We start from the raw sequence: 14,968 nt of genomic DNA, 5'->3' as shown, positions 1-14,968 counted from the left end.
CTTAAAGAAGAACCAAGAACCATAACAATACCAGGCAACACAGCCTGATGACAAGCACTACCCTGAGTAGTTTATGTTAACACCTACTGCACCTTAGCAACTACTACCTGTACTGCAAGGAGATCAAAAGAGTCCATCCTAAAGAAAATCAGTTCTGAATATTCATTGGAAGGACTGATGCTGAAGCTGAAATTCCAATACTCGCCCACCTGATGAGAAGAACTGACTGACTGGAAAAGACCCTGATGCTGGGAAAGACTGAAGGCGGGAGGAGAAGGGGATGACAGAGGATGAGATGGTTGGATGGCATCATCGACTCGATGGACATGAGTTTGAGTAAGCTCATGTTGGAGTTGGACAGGGAGGCCTGGTGTGTTGCAGTCCATGGGGTCTCAAAGCGTCGGACACAACTGAGCAACTGAACTGAACTGCACCTTTGACCATGGGAACTGCTCTTCTCTGGAAGGGTACAAGTTGAGACCAAGCTTGAACATGGCCAAGCCAGAACCCCAGCCCTAGGTCCTGCCTGCTTCCTTGAAGGTCAACTAGAAGGTTGTTAACCAGCAAGAAATGAAAAAGTAACTGAAATAAAACTCCCAAAAGATGAATTCAAAAGTCAACAAGACCAAGCTGGGGATGTCTCCGAAAGGGAGCTGGCCATGGAACGTGGCTCTGGACACTGCATGGTACACAGGGCAGGGGTCTCAGGAACAGGAGGCGGTAAGAAGGGGACATCTTGAGAAATCGCAACGGTTTTCCCTAGCACTCTCCAGAACAGGGGCATCAGCCTGGTCTTTACCTCCCAGCCCCCTTCTGGATTCTGGGCCCTGGTGCTCCTTGGGTCCCAGTCTCCGGTACTGGAGGGGTAGGAGTGGAAAGGTCACAGTAAACTCATTTACCGTCTTTATTGTAAAGAAGTTGCAGTTGGAACATGGGACACTGAAAATACACAATCACGGATTGTTCTTTCAGAAGAGGGAAGGAGAGATCCATATATACAAAAATTGTAAACATGTTCACTTAAATATCCACAAATAATTGGTCTATGCTACAATGTACAGGGTTGTCACTCAACTGCAACTCCTGAGAGAGGCATCTGTAAGAATGAATGTGGCAACCGCATTTGGTATTGACTTAATGTGAAAAGCCAGCTTTGAGCAATGCATGAGTACTCAGCTATGCAGAGGGACCCCCCCCCACCTCGGGCTGGGCCTTAAAGTGGGGTGCAGTGTGGGGAGCTGGACTAGTCGAGGAGGCCTATGTAAAGGGGTTTGCAGGGAATGGCCGTCTCCAGGGCATGGCGGGCAGGTGGAGCCTCGAGACCTCTCCTTGTGGGGGGCGTGTCCTGCAGGCACCCAGTGTCTGGAGCCTCCCTGGGGCAAGGTCTTACTGAAAGGCTGCGAGAGGGCTGATGCTCAGACCTATAGCCATGTTGTGCTTTCCTGGCCAGAGCTGCCCGCACCCCAGCAGGGGCCTGGGCTGAGGCAGGTAAGGGCTGGAGCTGGGGCCACAGACAGAGGGGCTGCTTGTGGGGAACTACAAGATGAAACCTTTAGACTTGACCACAATCACAACATCCACAGGGCCGGGCTACTCTAGTGCGCCTGTGAGAGGAAACGGGGGCAGCTCCAGGGAGAACAGGGGGCCCCGCAGGGTGAGACACCAGGGCAGAGCGAGGACCACCACTATCCACCGGGACAGGGGGTGGGGAACTGGCCACGCTTGCCCGGCCACGGGGTGAGGGCGGTGTCCCTTCCCCTAGGCACCCCGAGTCCAGGGCAGCCCCCGCACCTGGCTATGGAGGGCAGCTGGACCTCTGACCCCGGAGTGGGCAGGTGAGCCCTAGCTGGCTCATGAGGGGAATGGCTCCCTGCCAGGCTGGTCCATTTGAGGCTGGAGGACACGTGCCCAGGGCCATGATGTTCCCTCCTCAGGACCTCTGGCCCTGAGTTGGGGACTAAAGGGACCGGAGGAACTTGTGGGGCACAGCCCAGGCACCCTGGAGGCCACCTTCTCTTGGCCCCAGATGACCCACAGCATCCACTCCCTGCTGCTGGGCCGGGAGGACCTGAGGGAGGCCCCAGGAGGCCTTGGACCCTGCATGGGTGGGGCAGCCTTTGCGCCTCGTCTGGGCCTGCTGGCCTCTAGTAGGCAGGGACCTGGTACCCTTTGGGACTGGTGTCCAGGGTCTCGGTGAAGGGCGGGCTCTGGTAGGTATCCGTGCCTTCCACACCGCTGCCCACCGGGTAGCCCGGGTAGGTCTGGCCCGCCCCAGCACCCAGCTGCTCGGTGGCAAAGAGCGACATGTCGGTGCCCAGACGGAACCGCTGCAGGGCCTTCACGGTAAGCGCCACCTGAGGGGGAGTCCGGGGTCAGCCAGGGCTGACCCTGTCGGACCTTGCCCGAGCCCCAGCCCCGCCGCCAGCCGGCAGCACTCACCCAGCTGAGGATGGAGAAGAAGCTGAAGGTGATGACGGCGCGCGCCGCGTCCCCCGCCTGCGCTGTGCCTGGCCCGGGCGCCGTGCGCTGCCACTGGTTGGTGAGGAAACAAAAGCCCACGAACCACAGGAAGGACCAGAGGCCTGCGGAACGGCGGACGGGCAGGTCGGGGGGCGCTCCATGCAGGCGCCGGGCCCAAACAGGAAGGAGACCCCGCCCCCGGGCCTGTCCCTGCCCACTCGATGAGAACCGCGCCCCTGGCCCCGCCCAATCCCCGCCCACCCGGAAGCTCCGCGGCCAGGGCCCCGCCCACCTGAGAAGCCCAGGTCGAGCAGCACAGCGCGCCGCCGGTCGCGGACGCTGCTGATCTGCTGGAAGCGCACGTCGAGCAGCAGGAAGCAGGAGCAGGCTAGGAAGGCCCCGAGGCCGAGCGCGACTCCGAAGCGGCAGGCGCCCGCGTTGCCGTTGAAGACGCAGCGTAGCTCTGGGCCGCTGTCGGCGTTCACGTAGCCCTCGTTGACTATGGGCCCGAAGACAGCGATGGAGAACACCTGCGGGCGGCGGCGGGAGGCGCTCAGGGCCCTGCGGTACCCCTTAGGTCTCTTAGCCCACCGTGAGCGCCCACGTGCCCCTGAAGCCCAGGATCCATCTCTCGGGGGCGGGGGGCGGTGTCCTCAGGGACCCCTCCCTTAATACCTACCTCAGGTGTAGCAACTATAGACACAGCCTTTAGTGAGGATCTACTGTGCACTGTACTTAAAATGGCTACATGCCTTATTAGCGCATGGAATTCTTCGAAACAACCGCGAAGGTGCCATGGTTCTTATCTGCTTTGTAGATAGGGAGCTCGGGGCTCCAGCAGGTGAAGTGACTTGTCCAGGGGTCACATGGTTGGTAAGAGCCAGGGCTGGCATTTGAGCTGTGTCCTCTGTACCTTGTGGAGCCCGAAGTGTCTCCCATGGCCCACTCCAGAGCGTGGGGACAGGATCTGTGACCCCCAGGCTTGAGTCAGCAGGGTTGGGAGAGTAGATGTGGAGTGGGGAGAGAGGGGGCATGGGGCGCACAGCAGAGGGACAGCTGCACAGAGCTGTCAGCCAGGACCTGAGTGCACCCCGCCTTCAGCATGCCCCAGCTGTGCAGTCTTGTTTCCCAGCATGCCAAATGTAGCAGGCACGACTCATGGGGCGGTTGGGTTAGAAATAATGCCCACCCAGCATCCTGCACTTTGTGGGCACTCCAGTCTGGGATTAATCATCAATACCATCCATAAGTTCTGGGGTTCAGTCAGACCTCAGTGCCCTGTGGCTGGAAGGCAAGGGAGGTGGTGTTAAGTGTTAGTCCCTCAGTCATGTCTGACTCTTTGTAACCCCATGGACTGTAGCCACAGTCCTTTTAAACCAGATGCTGCTCTTGGAGCCCTGGGCAGCCATCTGTTTCTAAAACAAGAAAAGACCTCCAGTTTCAACTTCATTTTTCTCCTTTCCTGCCCCAGCTCCTAGAGACTAAGAGGGAAACCAAAGTGCAAGATACTGACATGTACCCCCAACTGGTCCACCAGTTGAGTCAGAGCTGGAACCAGAACATAGGGTCCCTACTATCTGGTCTAGCCAGAGTCACTCCACCCCCAGGGCCCCTGCCCCACCCTGAGCACCACCCTCCTGGAAGACACGTGAGTAGATGCCAGCACCAGCTGCCAGCAGGTGGGTACAACCCAGAACTTGGCATTCCACCTTCCGTGTCTCCTGCCTGGATGGATGGGAAGGAGGAGCAGGCCACTGGGCCTAGGGTTGCTCCAGTAGGCTAGGCTGCACCAAATCTGCCCCTCCCACACCACCTCCAGAAAGCCCTCCCAGTGCAGAGCCCCTTCCAGCTGCCCCACGCAGAGGAATCCCGAAGCACCCCCACCCCCAACTCACGGTTGCAAATGGGGGGCCTGGGAAGGGCCAGTTCCCTTCGAAGGAGCCGGGAGGATGTGCGCGCAGGAGAAGCAAGGGGGAGGCTCGGCCAGATTCTCTCGGTTCCGGTAGCCTCTCCTAGTGCTGAGGCTGAGCGCCCAAGCCCTCCGCGAATCCCGTCCCCACCCCTGTGCCCGTTTCCAAGCGTGAACACAGGAAAAACGGAGCGAGGGCTGAGGAAGGGCACTGAGTTAGACCTAAGGAAGAACTGGGAGGTGGGTGCGGCGGGTGGTGACCCTTCAAGGTCCCCGGCTGTCGCCACCGGCCCCTCCCCCGCCGGCAGGTGGACGCACCCAGCCCGGTGACGTCACCCTAACCTGGGGCCGGCGGGGGAAGGGCCGGCGTGGATGGGGAAGGGGCGAAGGGCAGGGGCGAGGCGCAGGTGATCGGGATGCGGGAGGCGAGGCGAGGTGGGAGGGGGTATCGGGGAGGGGGCTGGGGCCGGCCACTCACCCAGGATGCGACACGCAGTAGGGTCTGGGGCCGCCGCGCGAAGCTCACAGGGTCCAGGGCTGCCCCCGCGCGTCCCGCGCCGAACGAGCCTCCCTCCATGGCCAGCCTGGGCGGGCCGCGCGCCCCCGGGGCCTTCTGTCCGCCTGTCCGTCGGGCCGGCCCCGCCCGAGGCCGCCCGGGGATGCTGCGAGTGCTGATGCTGCCGGTGCGGCCAGTGCTGCCGCCGCCGCCGCCTTTCGGGAGCGCGCGCCCGCTGCGGCGGGGACGCGCGGGGCGGCACCGAGCCCGCGCCCCGACCCTGGTCCGCGGGCGCAGGGCTGGAGCCCTCACCTCCCTCCGCCCCGCCCACTTTCCACCCCCGGTTGGCACCGCAGGACCACCCCACCCGCCAGGATACCACTCCACCCGCCAGTCCCCACCAGGAGGCAAGGTCAAGGGGCCGAGTGCCCCCACCCCAAAAATAGTCCGGAATCAGCAGGGCCCGCAGACACTGAGCTCAGCCTTTGCGGTAGCCACACGGATGGACTGACCGTCGTGACGCTGCTCCTCTGAACAGGGCCCTTTGCTGAGTATATAAGGAGGTAACAAACCCAGGGCTCCAGTGTCTCTCCCCAGCCCTCAGGGAAAGAGAACCCAGCTTCCATGAGTCCCCCTTCTCCTTCAGAGGATTCCAGCCTCCCTAACAGCATGGGGCACTTCTGCCCTCAGGGCACTGCCCAGGCAGGCAGAGCCCAGAGGCCGGCTGGGTGGGAGGTGGGGCGTCTCTGCTCTTATCCTGTGGCTGGATGTGGTCCTCCAGAGGGTGCCCATTGAGCCCCCTCCACACTCCTGGGTCTCCCCAACTGACTTTTGGCAGACAGTTTGGGGCGAAGCATCGGAGATGGGGAGTTTGGCAGAGCGGGTGCCTGGCTCCCTTGCACACCTGCTGGGTTTCTTCCAGAGATCACCCAGCTTGGGGTTGGACAGGGTCCCTTCCTTCATTGTCCTTCCAGGGAGCTGGGCAGGGGCCCAGGTGACGCTTGTTTCTGTCTAGGACATTTGAGGAAAGTCCACATTCCTTGAGCATTGACAGTGCCTGGCGTTCCACCACCCTCTGTGTAGGGGGGGACTCTTTTACCCCCTCTTTCTTCAGATGGTAAATAGCCAGTCCGGGAGTTCCCTGGCAGTCCAGTGGTTAGGACTCGGCACTTTCGCTGCCAGGGCCGGGTTTGATCCCTGGTCCGGGAACTAGTAAGATTGCGTAAGCTATACAACGTGACCGAGTTTTAAAAAAAAAAACCAAAACAAACTGGTTTAGTTCCTTGATCACAGAAAGTGAAGAGCCAGGATTGAAACCCAGGTCACTACCATGTCAGGACAGATGACGCCAGTTTCTATCCAGGACATTGAGTAAAGGTGTGGCCTGGTTGACTCAATGCTTTGTGCATCCAGTCCCATACCTCTCACCTGTCAGCAACGGTTCCGTCTCACCCATCATTCGTTTCCCCCTTTACTTGATTGGTTACCTCGGTGCCTAAACCTGCTACTTCCTTCCACTCCTGAACCCACTTCCCTCCAGGTGTCACTTCTCCTTTTAGTCCCAGGGGCAATTCAGGCACTGCCATCCTTTTCCCATCCTCCTGGGAACACTCTGACGTAACCCTCTCCTCCTGTTCCTCCTACTTCATGGGCCCTTTCTTGTCTCTTCCTCTTGTTCTTCCTGTGACCTTTGAGCTTAGGAGTCCCCGTGTCTGGTCCTGGGGATCTTCTCCCTGCTCTGTGCTCACTCCCTTGGTCTCCATGCTCACAGCCTGAGCCAGGACTTTCCCTTGAACTTGAGTCCCTCTTGTCTTAGCCTGGAAATCAGTCTGCTGCAAAGTTAGAATTTTATTGGGAGGTGAAACTTTGAGGAAGCCAGAGTTAGGGAAGAAGGGAAGTGAGGCAGGGAAGAGGGGAGAGCCAACATGGAAGGCGTGTGCTGACCACAGCCCTGCTGGCTCCCAGCACGCAGGTTCCCCTATGCTGGGGGCGTCCATCTGGTGTACCAAAGAATGGTGACTTCTCCACTGGTTACCCCTATTTCATGTCACCTGGCCCCTCCCGGCAGCCCCTGTGGAAGCCAGCACCCCCGTGGGGCCAGTGTGGTGAAGATGCCAAGGAGAGACTGACTGCTAAAGGCTGGCTCTTGCCCAGGAAAGGGCTGAGACACACTAGGGAGAGGTGACCAGAGCTTTATGACCACAGGGCTGGGGCACAGTGTTGCTGGGGCATTCCAGCTGGGAGCCAAGCCCTGGGAATGGGTGTGGTTGAGAGGATCTGGGAAGGCCCTAAAGCTGGGTCTAGGTCACCCCCAAACCTGTTCCACTGATAGCCTTCTGCATCTCACTGACACACTGGGCAGCTCCCTCCTTCCAGTGGCTTGGGCCAGAAGCCTGTAGTCACCTTGGACTCCACCTTCAGAATGTATCCAGTGATGCTTGCCACCCACCCTAGGGTGAGCTTCCCTCTCAGCTGCTGCGGAGTAGGTGTCCTTCCTCCCTACTCTCAGCCACATTCCAGCTAAAGTCACACCTTGCCATCCCTCGGCTCCAGATCCTCCACGATGCATTGTTTGGTCAGAGCTGGGTGTTAGAACCACACCCTTACTGGGGCCTTGAGGACCTTTCATTCAACCTCCCCTCCTCTGATCCATTCTCCCTCAGCTCCAGCAACTCAGCCTCCTGTTCCTGTATATCCTAGCCCACTCTGGCCTTGGAAAGGCCCCCTTCTCCTGGGGAGCCAGAACCCAGATAAGGAAGCAGCAGGCCTGTCTGCTGTTGCAAGTCCCAGCACAAAACACGCTGAGGCCAGGGCTTCAGTCATTTCTCCAGCATTTTATTTTGGTCTCGAGTTCCATGGAACCTGTAAGGCCAGAGGCCAGACCGGAGACGAGCAGCAGAGTTCGACCCATAAGCCTCTTTCCTGACGTGCAAACAGCGCACAGCCTCCGGGGCTACATCCTGCGCTGTCCCTCACTACAAGGTGGGGAGACACTGGCCAGGCCTGAGGGGCGAGACGGTGGTGCCCAGCCAGGCCTGTGGGCTTCCTGTGTGGAGAAGCAGGCAGCGGGGTGGGTGAGCAGGAGGCCAAATCCTGAAGGGAAGGGATGTCCTGGGCTGCCCCTGCCTCCCCTGTCAGCAGCCTCGCGGGCCTGTGGTGAGGAGGCCACCACCGGGGTGCCTGCTATCGGGCTCCTCCACGTCTCCCCCGAACTGCAGAGGGAGAGGGTTCCCAGGGCAGGGTCTGGGGAGCACCCAACGGAGACACCACAGGCTCTGTGTGTGACGGCACTTTAATGAGCCCCGCCCCCTCTGGCCGGGCCTCCCCAGGCTCTGGCCGCTGGCTAGTCACAGGAGCCATCTTTCCAGCCATCGCGCCAGCGCTCATCCACCAGTGAGCAGTCGAAGTCCGGCTTGCCCAGCTTGCGGTTCACCTCGTTGTGCAGACGGCAGAGCCACTGGGTGAAGCTCACACGAGTGCGTGTGTCTGGCTGGTCCCTGTATATCCTGCGTGAAGGGGAGCATGTGCAGGAGGGGGCAGGCGGTGCTCCCGGCGTGCCCGCCCCACCATCTCCTGGCCTGCCCAATCCAGAGAGGAGAGCTGGGGCCTAGATCCAGGGGTGCCCTCATGCTCTGAGGAATTCCCAGAAGGGGGCTGACCCTCCAGCCTCAAGTCCCAGTGGACTCTAAGGCCTGCTCCAACACCTACCTAGGGCGCGTGGCAAACCCTGACAAGAGCCCCGGGCAAGACATTAAGACACGAGGTCTCCGCTTTACAATCTCGTAACAATCAGGAGGCCTCACCCCAGCATCCCTGGCCCCAGGCAGTGTGTGGAGGGGCGGGGCTGGATTAAAGGCCTACCTGAAAAGCAGGTCTGCTTCTTTGCACCTGTGGCCCTGCCACACCACCTCAGCAAGAGACCTCGTATAAATGCCCAGGCTCCAAACAGCAAGGGCTACCCTTTCCCCCACAGCCAGCCCAGAAATGCTTATGGCTGCCGAACAACAGTTCTTGAGCTCCCCAAAAAAGCGGCTCTTGGAAGCAAAAGCAGTGAGGTCCCAAGGCCTTGAAACTGAAGGTCCTGCTCCAGAAGCTAGGCACAGTGGAGTCCCTAGAAACCTGCCAGAGTCTTCATCAGTGCTAAGCAAGGGATCTCATGAGAGTAGCCCTCCCAGGGAGGGAGCTCTGTGGCTGCAGAAAGCAGCAGCCCTCAGCAGCAGCCCCAGGCCTGGCCTTCGAGGAGAAAGGCAGTGGCTCCAGAATCCCTACGCTGTTGGTTGGTCCCTGCTCTCGGCAACTCGCTGCCACCTCGGCCTCTACTTCTCTAGGCTCCCCTTTATGACATCTGCCAAGGGCCCCAGACCCAGGCTGCACACCCTGCAGACACGACTTACCTTTTCCTTATGTCTTCGGCACATTCTTCACACGGGTAAAACTTGGAAAATAAATGTATGAACTGAGCCATATCCTGCTGCTGCTCTGGGGTGGGCAGGTCGGGGTAGTAGGCAGCCAGGGTGTGGAGGACAGCCCAGCTGTTGCGGCCCAGTTCCTCGCGATCCTGAGGGCAATCCTCCCTAAACTTGCTGTCCCGCTGTGGAAGGAGGCCGACCAAGGGTCAGTTCGGTTTTCCCCGACCAGAAACCTACAAAGCTCCCTGTTTATTTTTTCGCCCCATCCGGAGACCCACTGACCGGAGACAGAAGTCCTGGGGCCGATCCAGCCCACACATGGCCAAGAGCCGAAAGGCTGGGCCTACCTTGGGGGCACGGTTAGGAAGCGCCGACCCCCGGGGAGGGGGCGGGCAGCCTGTCCCGGGTACCCGAGGACAAGGTGTGGGGGCCCCCCTACGCCTGCACCTTCTGCTGCGTGCGCATCCACGACTTGAAGTCCACGCAGGCCCGGCAGGGCCGCCGCGGGGAGAACTCGGAGGCCGGAGGGTCGGACGCCGGCCCCGCGGATGGCGCCCGGGCCGAAGCAGTGGCTTCTCTCCGCCCCGCGCCGCGGCCGCGCGCGTCCGTCACTAGGTCGTCCGTCACCTCGGAGCGCGCGCCGCCGGGCAGGAAGGAGAAGAGGATCCCGGCGCCGAAGCGGCCGCGCTCGCCGGGCGCCGCCATGCCACCCGCGCAGTGCCTGCCGGGCCAGCGGGGCCTCCACACCGGCATCCAGGCCGGCCTCCAGGCCAGCGCGCGCGCCGCCGCCAGGGCGCGGCCGCAGGAGCCGGGCGCGCGCGCCGCGGGTGCGGAGCTGGGCCCGGGGGCGGGGCCCGGCGCGGGGGCGGGGCTGGCAGCCAGGGTCCGCGCCCCCGGAGATGCAGGAGTGCGAGCTGGAGACGCGCCGGAGGCCCGAGCCGCGGTACGCGCGGTTCTCGAGCCCCGAGTCCTTGCCTTGCCCCTGGGCCTCCTTCCACGGCCCGAGCCGGTCTTGTGTCGGCCGTGGCAGTGCTCCCGCTTCCTCCAGTAGAAGATTAGCGTGTTGTGGACGACGCGCCGTGGGCGCGACGCGGCTTCGGGCTGCGGCCTCTTGGACCTCCGTGTTGCGGCCCGCGACGCCCCCATCGCTCCGCTCCGACCGTCTCGCGTGCCTGCGGCTTGGCTCTGTGCCCTCCGCTGGGGGCGCGCCCGGGGCCGGGTGCTTTGCGCCTGGGCAATGCGGGGCGGGGCTGTGAGCGCACAAAGGGCGGTGCGGCTGCGGGTTCGGCGAGTCCGCCTAGGCGATCGGCGCCATGGCAACGGGTGCCCGCCTAGGCTGGGAGGGTCGAGCGTGCAGAGGAGAAGGTGCGTCTCTGGACTCCGGGGAGCCCTGAGCAGCCCCCCTCCTCTCTGCTCAGTCCCACAGCCTACCTGAGGGGTTAAACCCAGGTGGGGCGTGGCCTCAGGGATACCACTGCTTCCCTGTGTACATTCATTCCATATGTACATTAATTGATTCTGCAAATACCTGTGTAGTGCCTAATCTGTGCTTAGCACTGCTCCAGGCTCTGGACAGGGCGAGGAGCAAGATTCGTTCCTCCCTAACCTCCTCAGCCCATGGTCTAGTGGTCAAGATGGAAAAAACAAGAGTCACACTAATAAGTGTTTAGGTACAAGCTGTGATGGAGGCTATGAACAGGGTGTGTTAACTCTAGGAGGCCTCCTTGAGGAGTTGACCCTTAGGCAGAGAGGCCTGAAGAATGAGAAATCAGCTGAGGAGAGTAGTCAGAGCCAACGGAGGAGGGAGGAGGAGCTTGACTTCCTGCTTGGGCAGAAAGGCCAGTGTGGGACAGGACCTGGGAAGGGTGGTGTGGGCAGAGGTCCTGAGGTGGCCAGGGGCCCACGGAGGATACCATCAACTGACCCAGGAGCTGGGGATGTATGCTCAGGACCCTGGGACGGTGCTGGGAAGTTTGATCCCATTTCGGTTTTGCATAGATTCCTCTGGAGAGTGTATTTCACGGCAGCAAGAGAGGACCACAGGCTTTGTGGGGGGAGCATGGAGCTGTTGTAGTGGTCCAGGTGAGAAGTGAAGGAGGGGATGTGGAGAGTGTTGAGAGGATCTCGGTTGCTGGGGGTGGGGAACATGGGACTGTCAGCAGTGTAGGGAGGGGCCGCAGCATCCTTCTAGGTCCCTGGCTGTGAGCAGACTGGCCCTTCTCCAACATCTCTGTCTTCCAAGGGAGCAGGAGCCATCCCACTTTGTACCCTACCAGGCCAGCGACCCCCACTGAGATTGGCAAGAATTATGACAGCTGGACTGAAGGCACTTTGCAAAAATTAGGCCTGTGTCCACAGGTGTTCATTGCCTGGGCCAAGACCAGGGGAGGTTTGAAGGCTTCAGAGAGTGCCTCTGGCAGGACAGATGCACAAAGGCCTTTTGTCAGGCTTCCTGACCCTTCCCTCCCTCCAGGGCTTGGGTGGAGGGGCTGGGACTGAGGCCCTCCTGCCAGAGTGTGATTGAGGGAGGAGGGGAAGGGCCATCAGGCTGGCTGCCCCTCCCAGCTCTCAGAGCTGTGGGCTGGGGAAGGAAGAACCCCCATGCGCCAGGTTTGGATGGGCTCTCGTCTCCCCTGTAAGGCGGTGGTCCTGAGATATGGGCCCCTGGGCCCAGCGTCTGTCTGGGGATTCTAGGGCCTTCCCTTCACCGCCCCAGCTAGTTGGGGGAGGGTCACTCCTGACCTCAGAGGTTCTGTCTGCAGCACACTGATAAATCATGAAATCAGAGGTGATTCTTGGAACAGTCCTAGTCATTCCCAATTCCACCTCGCCATTCCCAATGCTAGTGACTACAGATGAACCCTCTTCATCCTGCTGCAAGCCCCTCCACCACAGTGGAACCTGTGGGGTGAGCCTGTGAGGTCTGCCTCTCCCCAGATGATGAAGAAACCCTGACAATATCTGTTTAACACAAATTTCCTCCTCTGCCATTTGGGGACATTAAGAGACCTTTCCTCCAATGTGAGGATTAAGCCAAACAAAGCACTTAGAGCCTTTAATATTTTCCTGGTGACGACTGCAGTCAGCTCAGGGACAGAGCCAGGGGCACACCGGGCCACTGGGCGGCTCTGCCCAGCCTGGGCACCAGCAGGGCGTGGCGAGCCAGGAGGGGCAGCCTGCTGGTGCTCTAATGGCCCTGCCTTCCCCTCCTCCCCCCACGCTCACACTCTGGCAGGGGCCCCTCCACCGTCACTGCTTCCCCTCCTACCTGGGGAGCCCCATGCCCCTGCCTACCCAGGTGAGGGGCACGGCGAGGAAGTGGGGAAGGCCCGTCAAGTGCAGGGGAGTGCAGCCAGGACCGGGGCGCTGCTGGGGAATTCCAGCCTTCTGGGTGCCCAAGGCCTCCCCTCCTCCCTATATGGGCAGGGAGGTAGTGGGACCTGGGGTCACGCCCAGCAGACTCCCAGAAGTCCCTCACGGAGATCTGGGGTCACCAGGATGGAGGGAGCCCGGCACCCGGTGTGTGTGAGCGGGGCAGCTCTGGTGCAGACAGAGAGGTTCCAGGTAGGAGCCCGTGGGACCCCTGCCAGCCCTAGAGGAGGTGGGGGAGCTCCTGGCCCAGTGCCTCCAAGACACTCCCAACCTTCCCCCAGCAGATGTTCACCTTCTCTGTGTGCTGGTCGGACGACAGCGACAGCTTCATACGCAGAAGCTGGGAGGACTTCAGGAGACTCCACGTGAGTGAACCTGGTCACCCAACTTCCCCTAGCAACCTGACCCACGAGAGACCACCCACGCCCTGCCCTCGTGCCCACTCGGGCTTTCAGCCAAGGGACCCCTGCCTGCCCTCCCAGGGGAAACTAGTGGGCCTTCAGAGACCAGTGATGACTCTTCTTGCTCTCAGAAAACCCTCAAGGAGACCTTCCCGGTGGAGGCGGGCCTGCTGCGGAGATCTGATCGAGTTCTCCCCAAGCTCCCAGGTCAGGCCAGCAGGGATCCAGGAGGGTGGGGCGGCAGCAGTGGGACGTGAGGAGCCCAGGCGGGGCTCCCACAGCTGCCCCGTCCTGCCCGCAGCCGATGCACCCTGGCTGGTGCACCGAAGCCGCACGGGCCGAGGCCTGGCCCGCCTGCAGCTGCTGGAGGCCTACCTGAGGGCACTGCTGGCGGCCGGGGAGCGTGTGTCCCGCAGCCTGGAGCTCACTGGCTTCTTCACACCACAACCTCTGGACCTGGAGCCTATGCTGCCACCTGGCAGGTGCCTGCCCGGAGGACGGGGGAGGCGTGGTGGGGAAGGGCCCACAGGCGGGTTGGCTTGGAGGCCTGATGGGCCTATGGGAGACACCTGACACCTCTCCCTTGCATCCTGGGCCCTCACCAGCCTGGTGATCCTGCCCACCCCGCAAGAGCCCTCGCCAGGCCCCTCAGGCAGCCCTGCGGTCCGCACCCTGGAGGCCCAGAGCCTGCACTGCCTGCAGACCTTCAGCACCCAGGACACGCGGGGCCAGCCCTTCCACGCTCAGGCCCAGGAGGCCCTGGATGTGCTGCTACGACACCCCTCAGGTGGGCTGACGCCCCGCAGGTGGGCTGGTGCCTGTTGCAGGGACACACCCTCCTGCCCCTGGGATCCCAGCGGGCTGCGGGAGCTGAAGCCCCCCGCCCATCCCCCTCTTGGGCATAGGCTGGTGGCTGGTGACGAACGAGGACCAGCAGACGGCGTGGTTTCCAGCTCCCTACCTGGAAGAGGCGGCCCCACACCAGGGACAGGATGGGGGACAGCTCCTGGGGATAAGCGGTGAGACTGACCCTCCTCCCCACGCCCGTGCCGTCACGGGGCAGCGTCCAGCGCGTGCCGGGGGAGGGAGGCCATGAGATGGCGGGGGCGACGGTGGCCCTGCAGTGTGTGCTTGGCCCCAGAGCGAGCCAGAGCCCACTGGGCTCTAGAAGGGGTCTCTGGTATTAAGAGAGAGCTCTGAAGCCCCATGGTGACCACCCAGCGTCTACCCCCAGGGCCCCAGTTCTGTGCTGTCCGCGCCTATGAGAGCAGCCGGGCTGATGAGCTGTCCGTGCCCATAGGGGCACGCGTGCATGTGCTGGAAGCCTCCGACCGAGGCTGGTGGCTGTGCAGGTGTGTGGGCTGGGGCTCTGGCAGCCGGTCTGGTGCGGAGGGGGTGGGGTGGGTGGGGCCCAGAGCCAACCAAACTCGCGTCCTACAGGTTCCAAGGCCGCACTGGTCTTCTCCCAGCTGTGATGCTGCAGCGTGATGGGCTGGGCACCCTCCTCAGCGGGCCATGGCTCCACCGCGGGGCTGACGGTGCAGAGGGCAGGGAGGGCAAGGCCCACAGCTCCCCCAGGTCCCCCCAGGCCGCAATGCTTCCGCCTCCTGTGCCTGCCCGGCCGCCTCTGAGTGTCATTCAGAGCCGCTGCTGCACCATCACCCGTAAGGCACTGCAGCAGGGAGCCCTCTGAGAGAGCATGGCCCATCGTGGAGTGCGGTGCTGTGCACCAGACCCCAGGGACCACCCGAGGCTCCAGAGCCCAGGGATGACAGCTAGCAGCTGCCTCGGCCTCAGGGCCGTGGGAGGAGCGGTGGAGGTGGGGCTTGCTGGGCTGCGTGCCCCTGGTGTGCCCTGAGTAAAGCTCTCCTGACTGACAGAGCCATGTCTGTGCTGAAGGGCAGGTCTGGGGGTGGGCCAG

The 14,968-nt window shown here is 61.9% G+C and overlaps 3 protein-coding genes across 4 annotated transcripts; 1 reads left to right on the top strand and 2 right to left on the bottom strand.

The window, feature by feature from the left end:
* Positions 1-890: 890 nt before the first annotated feature.
* Positions 891-5,164, bottom strand: SYNGR3 (synaptogyrin 3). Its single transcript, XM_061400782.1, has 4 exons — positions 4,848-5,164; positions 2,753-2,990; positions 2,440-2,582; positions 891-2,354 (listed from the first exon to the last, which is right to left on the bottom strand). The coding sequence occupies exons 1-4, from the start codon at positions 4,944-4,946 to the stop codon at positions 2,145-2,147; spliced, it is 690 nt and encodes a 229-aa protein (XP_061256766.1). The 5' UTR covers positions 4,947-5,164; the 3' UTR covers positions 891-2,144.
* Positions 5,165-7,679: 2,515 nt separating this feature from the next.
* GFER (growth factor, augmenter of liver regeneration) lies at positions 7,680-10,421 on the bottom strand. The gene is made up of 3 exons (XM_061400784.1): positions 9,722-10,421; positions 9,260-9,456; positions 7,680-8,371 (listed from the first exon to the last, which is right to left on the bottom strand). The coding sequence occupies exons 1-3, from the start codon at positions 10,418-10,420 to the stop codon at positions 8,209-8,211; spliced, it is 1,059 nt and encodes a 352-aa protein (XP_061256768.1). The 5' UTR covers position 10,421; the 3' UTR covers positions 7,680-8,208.
* Positions 10,422-10,491: 70 nt separating this feature from the next.
* NOXO1 (NADPH oxidase organizer 1) lies at positions 10,492-14,926 on the top strand. 2 transcript variants are annotated; one of them, XM_061400775.1, is made up of 9 exons: positions 10,492-11,112; positions 11,273-11,356; positions 12,931-13,011; positions 13,179-13,254; positions 13,349-13,529; positions 13,653-13,834; positions 13,953-14,066; positions 14,282-14,399; positions 14,488-14,926. In XM_061400775.1, the coding sequence occupies exons 1-9, from the start codon at positions 11,035-11,037 to the stop codon at positions 14,738-14,740; spliced, it is 1,167 nt and encodes a 388-aa protein (XP_061256759.1). In that variant the 5' UTR covers positions 10,492-11,034; the 3' UTR covers positions 14,741-14,926. The 2 variants fall into 2 exon arrangements, with proteins under 2 accessions (XP_061256759.1, XP_061256760.1); XM_061400776.1 differs by lacking the exons at positions 10,492-11,112; positions 11,273-11,356 and adding an exon at positions 11,372-12,838.
* Positions 14,927-14,968: the final 42 nt, after the last annotated feature.

Source organism: Bos javanicus, chromosome 25, assembly GCF_032452875.1.
Source record: "Bos javanicus breed banteng chromosome 25, ARS-OSU_banteng_1.0, whole genome shotgun sequence".
Taxonomy (NCBI): domain Eukaryota; kingdom Metazoa; phylum Chordata; class Mammalia; order Artiodactyla; family Bovidae; genus Bos; species Bos javanicus.
The sequence above is the reverse complement of the archived record's forward strand: the minus strand, read 5'-3'. Positions and strand labels throughout refer to the sequence as shown.